This window comes from Chelmon rostratus, chromosome 6 (genome assembly GCF_017976325.1).
Source record: "Chelmon rostratus isolate fCheRos1 chromosome 6, fCheRos1.pri, whole genome shotgun sequence".
Taxonomy (NCBI): Eukaryota; Metazoa; Chordata; class Actinopteri; order Chaetodontiformes; family Chaetodontidae; genus Chelmon; species Chelmon rostratus.
Window position 1 is genome coordinate 13,255,417 of NC_055663.1, and position 11,452 is coordinate 13,266,868.

An 11,452-nucleotide genomic window follows, 5' to 3' on the forward strand; every position below is an offset into this window, starting at 1 on the left:
TATCATCCAGTGGTCTGTTAGTGTATTCGACCATCACTCGTCTTTAATACACACCTCCTCCAGTGTGCTGTAGTTGTTGGTGTTGGTCAGTTTCTGGCTCCTCTGACTCTGACTGGATGGTAGTCACACTCTGACCCTGAACTGAAACTGGGACTTGCCCAGTTGAGTGGGGAACGTAAGGGACCCCCTGCGTCATGCCGGTCAGTTGGGTTGATTGAGGAGTGCTGTAGTTAGAGCTCTGAAGGCTCTGCTGAGATGCAGGTTGGGCAGACATCTGTGTGCTGTGCTGGTTTGGTTGTGGAGAGACATAAGAAGCAGACTGTGGCACTGGCTGGGACTGAGGTGCCTCTGTGCATGACTGTTGGCTTGGTTGCTGAACTGGCAGTAGCGGATTCTGCTGTTCTTCTTCTAGCCTTCTTTTCTCCTGATCTTCTCTGACCTTCAAGACAATTAACAGCAAATATGTCAACCCCCCAAGAGAGCACTGATTGACATCAAAACATCACAACATGCATACATCCTATGACTGAGTTAAGAATTCAAGCAAAGCTCTTGAGCCAATAGTAAAGATAAGTAACATTAGATGGACTATGGTTAGCATGGACAAACCTGCTGCCGTTGTGCTCTCTTTCGACTGATTAGAGACACCCTGTCCTTTATGGCCTTTGCAATGGTCTTGTGATCACCGTCGTACACATAACCAGACTCAACCTACAAAGACATGACAAATAATTCAGCAAAAAACATCTTAAAGACTGCGATGAAAAACTTTTAAAATAACTTCTCTTTTTTTTTTTTATTTGTCATGCAGCCTTTAATAGTAACAGCACTGAGGTGGTGTTGTATTTTTAAAAGACTGATTAAAGCATTAGAAGTTCAATTCACCATTTCCTGAGCCACATCTTCTGGGACGTCTTTGTTGAGGTCAAAAGAAAACTCAATAGCTTCGTTGTCTTTGTACTTTCCCTTGAGTTTCTTTATATCCTCAATTCTCAGCCACAGCTTGATAGCCTCCATCTCTCCATCATCCTCTTCTGCCAACTCCACACGCACCCCTGTGTCCTCCTGGAAGAAGGCATGGTTCAGAAGGTCCTTGATTGAGTACCTAAACAGAGGGAAACAAGCTGTGAGCAAATACATGTTTTCCTGGAGAGCTAGACAACCTCAAACCTGTGAAATGTTCTTTTAAATTAGAGACCTCTCATCCTTGTTCTGCCGAATACATCCCTCGATGATCTCCTTCACTTCAGGAATGGCCACCTTGTCGAAGCTGCCCGGCTTCACCCCCTACAGGAAACACAGAACCCTGAATGAGAATGTTTCTGCTTCTCATCCCACCTTCTCTTATTTTGGAGACTACCCCATACCTTGTTGTCTGTTTTCAACTCAGAGACTCTACCTGAGTATCACAGAAATATTGATGACTGCGATAATTACAGCCTTAAACAAATTCCCTCTTTAGATTTTGCTGTGGAATTAAGCTCAAATGTCACTGTATGAAGAGGAAGGGTTGCTTCTCAGAAACTTTACCTTGCCAGTAAACCATTAAAATAATGTTAAAAGGAGGGCATAAGTCAGTAGAGGATGGCTAAAGAGAGGTGCTGAACTGAGGAAGGACCAACAGGAAACTGCATGGTGCTACAGGAAAATGGAGGACTGACTGAGAGCTGAACAGCTGAGCTAAATAACAGAATAGGAAGAACAACAGCCCATCTCCCCAGGGGAATACTACTGTAAAACCAGGGCATGTGACACTGCCTAAATAAACCACTGTAGCACTTTGTTGCTCATCTGAGTCAACTGTGCTTGGTGCTCTGCAGTATGAGCTATTTGTGGCTCATAAAGAGAGCTTTAAGAACTACTTCAGAACACTTAGCAGCAGAGTAAAAAATTGTGTCTTGAATTATGTGGCAAAGACTTCAGTATTCGCACTTTGCAGTTCATGATAAACTAAGGACATACAGATTTCAAGGCACATAACACTATCTCTTTATCTATGAGACTCGTGTAATTGCAACAGTATGAATCATATCCATGACTATGCATTTAAAAAGCCGATATGAACTATGAATAAGACTACAAATATGTGTTTTTTTCTAGGACAGCTACTGCCCTTCTGGCGTCATCACAAAACTGAATCATTAAGCAGGACTGTGCTTGTTCAGCCTCTTATCAATCATCCACGCCTCACGTTTACATGCTTAACCAACACACAGCATAATTCAGAAAGAAAGAAAAAAGACAGGATGAGGTGAGCAAAGGGGCTTGTTGGTGTAAATAACTATTTTCTCTTTGAGGTTTTCAAAGTGGGAGTTCTTCCAACAGGAATACACTGAAGATAAGAGGTGAAATACAATAGTAGAAGATAGAAATGTATACGCTAGATAAAGAGGGGTAGGAATATAAAATAATTCCACAATGGGGCACTAGCCTTCTTTGCATACAGGAAGAGGTGAAGGCAGGGCAGAGGGGTGACATGGAGGGTTGAAAAGAAGACTTACGCTGGTAACTCTGCGGTAGATCTGTGCAGCATTCTGGCACTCTGAGTAAGGGTACTCTGAGGTGGCCATCTCCAGCATGCACATTCCAAAGGCATACACATCCACTGACTCGTCGTACTTCTCCTCATACATCTCAGGCGCCATGAACTCAGGGGTACCTTAAATCAAAACAACTATTCAGAACTCTCGAACTCCCTTACTGATTGAGCGGGCTTCTCACAACCCATTGCCCCTCTGCTCCTCTAACCCATGAGGGGTTGAGGAAGAGGAGGATGAGAAGAGTGACCAGCCTGTTGACATCTCCTGGAGTAGAACCTGTGAGGTGAAAGTTGGAAGAGAGAGAAAAAAAAAGAAAAGGGGAAGGAAAGCAAAAAAGAGACAGAAAACAAAAAAGGAGGGAGAAGCTGGGCTCAGTTAGACTGCAGAGAGGAAAGCACGTGTTTGTCTGTGTAAGACCTTAACATGTTGTGATATAATAAGGTGACTGAGTTAAGCCAATGTGCAGAACACAACTGTTAGCCAAAATTAATGCTATTCCCAATGTTCAACAGGTTCAAAATTTGGCCCTTGAGAATAATACTCAGGCCAGAATACAGTATGATTTGTTCAAAGGAGATGCCAATGATCCAAGTAAGAGAAATATAACTAGCTATGGAAATAACTTTTGTCAAGACCTTACCTTACAAACACATTAACATTGTCTTTTATAGCACACTCACCTTTCGAAGTCTGACTTACCATTTCTTCTTGACCTGCAGGAGGAAACTGTTATGGTCAAGGCTGAGAAAAGCAGATCCCATAGCTACTTACTGTGCTCAGCAGTGTGTCTTTGCACATCAGCCTTCTTCTATTCATTGATCATTTTATATTCAATCTCAGGTCTTACACAGAAAAACTCATTTGGTTATTTGAATGTAATTGTTTTTGATATTGATGTGTGTTACAGCACACTGTCAGACTTACCAGGCCCATAAAAGTTCATACTTACTCAATGACCAGCAGTACCCTATTCATTCCAAACAGCAGAATGGGGCACAGCTGAGGCTAGAGCCTACATTTTAAAAACATACCCAAGAATGTGAAAGTAAAAAAATAAAATAAAATAAATTGATTTAAAATAAAACCAACAAACAAACAAAAAAAACAAAGGCAAAAGGCTGACAGAGAGAAAGTGGGGAGAGCTCCCTGGACACAAAGATGGAGCAAAAAGATTCTGCCAACCTGCAATATTTTAAAAGACAGTAAGAGACAAACACTAGAAAAAAAAAACCTGTTGAGGCAAACCCATAGAAAGAGATGTTAAACATTAGGTAAACTGGCAAACAGACCACATATTTCCAAACCACAGAACAAAGACCAGTCTATGACAGAAGCAAAGGCCATACCTTTAGCCATGGCCAGGTTAGCCTGCAAGAAGGCATAACAACTATTATAATAATGATATTAATATTTAACAGTATGTGAAATGTTAGGCGCTACTTACATTCAGTAGGTGCCTGGAAAAAAAACCCTCTCTTTTTTGGAGAAACATAGAACAGAAATATTCTGTACAATGACCAAACTTGATAGAGTTACTGTGTGAGTGCAAAGAGAGAAAGCCTTGTGGTTATCTGCTTAAGATTACCACAGTTTTTGGCCTCCATTTGAGCTGTGGTTTGAGAGACAGCTGAAACGCTGTGGTCTGTTTTTGAACCACACCGTCAGAAAAATAAGTCAAGATAAATACCCTCTTTAAACACCATCAATTTCCATACAAACAAAAGGTACTGTCCAACAGCAGGACAGGGACCAGGATGTAGAAATGACTTTGGAGTCGTACCTATGACACTCTTGGCAAATGATGCACGCTTGAGTGTGGCCAGTCCCAAGTCTCCAATCTTGACGGATCCTGTTGGGCCTGTGATGAAAATGTTGTCACACTTAAGGTCCCTGTGGATGATGGGGGGAGCCCGAGTATGAAGAAAGTGGAGTCCCTTGAGGATTTGTCTACACCAGCTCCGCAGCACTTTAATTTTCATCACCTTGAACCGCTTCAGATATCTACAAGTGAACAGATCATACATTTCACATATCCTCTGAGAAGCACGGAATAAATAATGTGAGAAATATAGTATTTCCTGTACACTTCTTAATAAAAGCACCTAACCAGAGCAAATGCACTTGCATTATACTTCAATTGCATGAAATATATTTATGGACATTTGATCCATTCTTGACAAATAACATTACCAACTTAGACTAAATTTATCAAATATTTTATCAGACAAATATTGGTCAGAATATTTAGAATCAATAATCAGGATGATCCTTTTTATCAGAATGTGTTTTAAGCATGTATGACTTCTGTATCTACGTGTATGTTAGCTGTGACAAGTTTGAGACTCACGTTTTGAGTGTGCCAGAAGTCATGAGTTCAGTGACCAGTACAATGCACTTCCTTCCTTTGGAGGGTCCCTCCCAGGAGTCGTAAAAACGGACAATGTTGGGATGCTGTAGTCCCTTTAACATACCCGCTTCCTCCTTAAAGCGCTGCCTCTCCGTCTTTGACAGCTTACGATCCTGTATTGGACAAAAAGAAAATACATAAAAGATGTGACACATCACAGAGAGCAGCACTATTTCTAGATATATACAGACTAATTTGGAGTAGTGTAATCTACAGTCATCTTGACATTCCAGGTTTGAACAGTGGAGAAATAGCAGAGTAGAGGCCAAAAGGTGAGGAATTCTCACACACACACACGCACACACACACTTTCAAGAGATAATCATCACAACATGCAACAATGAATGCAAATGCATTGCAAACTCCTTATTTATTAGGGGTCATTCTCGCTTGGTCCTTATTGTTAATTTAAACAAATATGTGCATCATTATTCACAACAATGATAGATTATAGTGAATAATAATACTGATATATTGCCAAGCTCTTTGGATATCAACTGTCTGGTATGAGACTAACATTGTGCTTACCAAGGCTTGTATTCTGAACAAAGCTATGGATGATACGAGTCAATAAATGTATGGCTGCTGATGGGTTGGTCTATGAATTATAGCAAAATATATCCAAAGATAATAGTATTGTGTGGGATTTAACATTCCATAAACTAGCTGATGCATAGATACAGACTGGCAATAACCCCCTTTTGTAGAGACTGTGTATTAACAAAAAATCTGGAATGCATAAAGTCACCCTCCTCAGGTTTCCTGAGTAATTCCTGGTATGACCTACATTTACAGCATGCTGGACTATAGAGCAGCAAACCCATACCAGTTAGACAAGCCCAGTGAAACCCTGTAGCCAAAGACCTCCCTTGAATCCTCCAGAGACCTGGCCACAGGCCAGGCTATCCAGGAAATTCAGGCCATTTGTGAGTAGAGAATGAGCATTTGCCTTTGTGTGTGTGTCAGCAAGAGATAGAAAACTTTCCAGTCACCAACATTGCTTGAAGAAAAACATAACTGAAACTGCTACAGCCTTTGCTGGAGGCATTTCGGATGTTTGAAGTTGAATGTGTTCAATATCTGGGGGCAAGATAGGGCTGACATGAATGAAAAGTTAAAGGTAAATGTGTAAACAATTAGAAACATGGACGACACTGAATCAGGGAGCAATGTCAGGAAACAGAGGGTGAGGGAAGATGGGAGGGTAATGGGAGGCTCAACCATGCATTTGGACCAACTGACCTACTTAGCAGAGTATCTAGTGGGACAGTGGTTCCCCTTTCTCTTTCTGTGCACCACGTGAACAGTCATGCAAAAAATCAACAGCAGCATTCATAGCCTCAGAGCTTCTACCCTTGGGTGTGCAGGACCCCAAACTACACAAATACCAATCTGCTGTATCAAGGACAGCATTTGCACTGTAGGCTCACAGCCACAATGATAGCTCATCTAAAACAAATGTCAGAACAGAAAATTGCATTCCCTGTATGATAAAAAAACATTTACCTGCATCACTGACATCTACTTCAACTTCTGTACACACTTGGGAGTGCTATTTTGTGAAGGCACACTGCCATAACTTATGAAAGCACATTTTCTACTCAACAAACAGCTGCATAATGCATAATGACAAGAAAGAAAGAAATTAAGACCAAAGGAAGGGAGTGCTTTCAGACCGTAACACAGTAGCTAAATTGATCATAAAAGGTGAGTTGGCATCAGAATGTGAGGTGTGATGTGTTGAGTCAGACGTGTCTTGAAAGACAGTTATTCAAAACCATGGAAGAAAACGTGCCTGAGTTATCTACACAAAAATAAAGAAAGAGAGAAAAACATTTCACTCTCACTCCAAAACCCTACCCCACTGACATTTTTCCATGAATTACTCAGTACAAGCCAGGATGAACTAATTACATACCTCTCTTACCACTTAAAAGCATGCATGACCCAGGGCATGTAAAAACCCTCCAGGAATTTATGGTCTTCCAATCATAAGACATACATCACACTCCCTTTGACTGTCACTTGAAAGAGTTCTTTGGCCTGTGCCATGACCTGGTCTCACTGAGAACACAGAGTCTGGTACATCCCCAACCCCCTCATCAGAAAGGCTAAATATCCACTATTCTCAAAACAATGGAAGGGAAACAAACAGAATGGTTTTCTCTCATTACTACCAAGGATACCCATAGTCAATAGGTATAAGCTGTCTTTATCAAAGACAGACATTTTCCCTTTGATTTACTTATCTTTAAAAAATAAAAGATTAAATCAGATAAAAAAAACTTCAAGTAAAAAAAAAATAATCTTCTGCTACCTAAATTAATGGCTGAAGAGATGAAGAAAAGCAAGGACAGTAATCTTAGACATGTACCAGTCAAACAGCTGTAGATACATGTAAGCATATTCCCATATTATGTCACCAATATTTAATATCACATCCTCTGTATAGTTTGGCAACAAATGTGACGATTACTGTTTCATGATGTGGTGGACCAACAACTCGATGCTTAGATTTGCAGACTTGGTGAACTTAGTTGGAGTTCCACCAGGGACCTTTGTTCCATATTATCTCCCTCTTTCTCCCTGTGTTCCCTGTGATTTGTGACAATGAGCTGGCCAGTCAAGGAAAAAAATAATGTTGGGCATGTTTTCCTGACTGATAGGTGTCTTGACCTATCGGCTAAGGGTGCTGTAGCTTGCTTATTGCACCTCAGCTCCACTTGGACTACCCCATCTTCCCATTGAGAAACTCATAAAGATGGTCAGAATTTCCCAAACCCAACAGTAGACCTTAAAGGATTACTTCAAAACCGTTTGCGTGCTTTCACGGATTTTGTGAGGTTTTTCTACAGTCAATCATTCATCACATTCTACATACCATTTTGAGGGAGAGGCTTTAAATGTCTATAAATTAGGAAACATAACCTGTCAGGCACTCAGAGGGCAACAGCAGCTGCAGCTGAATCACAGCAGCTCTATTTGACAGAGTGGGCATGAGTCAGCTCACTAAAAAGCTGTGTTGCCACCACTGCCTTTGCAATAGCAACTCTCAGCTGTGAATACTAACCTTGTTAAGTCTCTGAATGTGATAAAGTGAGAGAAAGAGAGCATGGGAAATATACAGTATTGCAAATGTGTTTAGAATATACACACTAGTTAAGGGAGAGTGTGAGAACAATGTAGAAATTCAGTTAAAAACAAAGAGTACTATATCTTCCAAATCAGACTAGTCAACACCTTGTTTCTGACCATTTCTGCAGAGTTAGCACAACACTTATCTGAAATCATGAACCCATTGCTTCAGTTCAGCGGCACACCCCTCAACAAGCAAATGCACGATTAAGCAGTGACAGCCCAACTTATTATCAGAGTTTAAATTATATAGTGGCTCAGTATAAACTGATCAAATGGAAATTCCCTCCAAGCTTTAAAAATATGTGTTAGATACAAGGAATTTTACCATCTCTGTCAGACCTCCATGCCCTTTGTAGCAGACAAGGACCTCTGGTTACGGATAACTTGATTTCCACAACGCACACATTTTACTCATCTAAAAACAAAAACTTGAATTTACTAAATTGGCTGAACTAGGGCTACAACTCACCTGGGAAATAAATCAACTTTATTTCCCAGCCCTAATTGTGGTCGAACAATAGAGGACAGGACATTATGTAGGACATGGTCGTAGCTCAATATAATCCTTAATCAACTTTAAACAAAATTGTACGAGAATAATATTAACATGTGATTGTGAGTACATTTTAATTACAGCAAACAAAACTAAAGATAGTTTTTGTTTTACAGTTGTTTAGTGTTTTCTCTGAAGTAATGTATAAGAGTGGAACACAGTTCAGCGCATTGAAAATCAATCTGAACCATGATATCAATTTCAATCTTAATTACCAAGCTTTACTACTATCTCAATGACTTGAAGTCCTGAGGCATTTCCAGCCGACGAGAATTACATCTGATGCCAGTTAACTACAGTAGTAACAAAGCAGAGCAGAAAATACTGCTACTAGGCAAAAGCCATCATAAATAACCCAATAACCCTAAAAATAGACTGAGTAAAAAAAAGGCTGTGATCATGCCAAGGGCTGGCAGTGTCAGGTCTCTGCATTGAGGTCTCTTCTGAGGTTGACACTGAGGACTAGATGGAGCCCTCTGGTTAACATTGACATCTGGTTAAGACCAAAAGGCTGATGGGCATGAAAGCCAGCTGGCCACGTTAAAACATTACTGTGTTAGTGTGTTGTTAGGGCAGTATGTTTCTGTGGACAGAGATTTTTGGTACTGTGGTGATACTGTGACACATGGTAATGAGGTCAAAAGATCACTGTGACTGTCAATCAAACTGTCAGCAACTGACAAGATGAAAGAGCCAGGCCATTTCACATCTGCCAGTATAACTATTCATCTAAAACCATTGGGGTAGAAAGAAATACAGTAAAAAAGGGGGTCCAAAAAGGCACAACAAATATAATGAACAGTGAAAGCACTGTGACCTTCTGATCAGTGTGATTTTGTTGATTTGTGTGACTGTCTTTACCTGGAAATTACCTATACACACTTGTAAATCAGAAGTTTGAAAGGCCATAACCTTCAACCTTCCACAGTTAAAGTCAGAATGGAACCAGGACACAATACGATGCTTAACAGTTAATGGTGTCAGTTTAGCTTTGTGGTCTATTTTGAGCGTTGTGATGCACAAAGCTAGCATTCAACCCCACTGTTTTTTCACTAATGTATCCCTCTTTACCGATCAATGACATTTAAGTTCTTTCAGTGTAATAAACAGTAAATGCAACTGATAAGAGACAATTTGTAGAATACAGCAATACAGCTGTTGAAAACCAAAAGCCGTTACTATTACTGTAATATCAAGAGTAAACGGTTCAAGTAAGGCTGCTTTACAGTAACAGGTTAGCTAATAGCTACTGCTGAATTCTTTATGTTACATGATACTGAGGGACAAGGGGAAAACATAAACATTCTTACTACCTTGGTCAAAATAAGATGACTTAGAGGGTAAACCACAGTATGTCATGAGGAAGTCTACCCAATGGCTTCAATGAGGAATGCTGACAATACAGTTAGGAATTTCACTTTACAAAATGTTACATTTTGTTCCCGAATTTGTTGCATCTAATTGTAAAAACAGAAATAAGATATTCAAAATCTTACGCTAATCCTAAGGGCTTCTAATCGTGAAGGGCAATTACAGATGAGTCACTATGTTATACTACTTGGATATAGTGTCACTTCCAGCGGATGCCATCAGACAGCTGGACAGGCAGCTTCCATAGCGTCTACAGGATGCCTGGGGTTCTCTTCCTCATCTTTCAATGCTTGGCTTCAGCCAGTACTGGAGAGGAAGGAGGTAGGGAGGGAGCCAGTGGAAGATGACATGGTTGAAGATGGATGAATGAGCAAGAAAGGGGAGGTTCCTAAATGTATTCCTTTTTTTCCCCCTCGACTTCCTCTATTTGGTGACCTACTTATTGTTCAGACATGCCTGCAACGTGAGATCCGAAACAAATGTGTGGGTTCATGGGTGAGGTGAAAAATGGTAGACGCCTAGAAATTCTTAGACAATTGTGGACAGATGGCCTTCCAGACTGAACAAGCCAGGGATATTTTATTCAAACTTTACACAGTACAATTTCTAGCCACAATTGCAGCATATCTTAGGAAAAAGCAAAGAGGATTGGTTGATTCATCAAACCAACACTCTGGTGCAGAGTGAAATATCTACTGAAGAACTTGCCATGACATGTGGTACCAAATTTCCACTTGTCTAAAACTTTAGTTTATGACAACATAGCTCTAAAACAAATGACTAAATTCCAGCCAGGCTCATGTTCTACTGCGAGATCATGGACCGCTTTTGTCCATGACAAATAAGCGTAATAAATCAACAAGAACACCTTCAGGTCAGTAGGGATCTGAGAATAGCAAACCCTTTTACATAGTTTTCTGGTTTGTACTGAGAATTACAGCGTCACAGGGCTGCTAAGTGGCTCTAGAATTTTTGCCATGTTTCAGGAAGAGAAAAGGATCTTATGAGGCAAAACCTGTCATACTTGTTTCATTAGCATACAGGCAAGGGAGCTGCTGTTGTTTCCAGCTGACACCAAATTCCCAGTGAACACACAAGTGGCAAGGCTGATTACTTTCTACATCACTGATTCTGGCATCAACAGGAAACTAACAATAATTACATTAACTGAATGAGCCCCTACTGCTTTCTTAAACAGTGCATGCTTTCCCATATTAATATCTGCATTTTTTAGGCAACCATTACTATTATTGTCGAAAACTCCCAAGGGGGAAATGCTGTAATTATATGAATATCTGAAAAGGAACTGAACAATTGAAACTTAACAGAAAAAAAGCATACAGAAAATAATATATGCTTACATTATATTCCACTACATATGCCCACAGGATGTATGGAGAATTTAACACTAGCGCTTCAGAGATCATGGGGCAGCTTTAGCAG

General features: G+C 40.3%; 1 protein-coding gene across 3 annotated transcripts in view; it reads right to left on the reverse strand.

The window, feature by feature from the left end:
* The window catches only part of LOC121607652 (serine/threonine-protein kinase WNK1-like), a 28,115-nt gene that overhangs the window by 11,618 nt on the left and 5,045 nt on the right, over positions 1-11,452 (reverse strand). For all 3 annotated transcript variants that reach the window (XM_041938573.1, XM_041938570.1, XM_041938572.1), the window contains exons 3-9: positions 4,888-5,060; positions 4,321-4,541; positions 2,502-2,659; positions 1,199-1,287; positions 886-1,105; positions 610-711; positions 55-439 (exon numbers count right to left, since the gene is read on the reverse strand). In XM_041938573.1, coding sequence (XP_041794507.1) covers positions 55-439; positions 610-711; positions 886-1,105; positions 1,199-1,287; positions 2,502-2,659; positions 4,321-4,541; positions 4,888-5,060 — 1,348 coding nt within the window. The remainder of the gene's footprint in view (positions 1-54; positions 440-609; positions 712-885; positions 1,106-1,198; positions 1,288-2,501; positions 2,660-4,320; positions 4,542-4,887; positions 5,061-11,452) is intronic.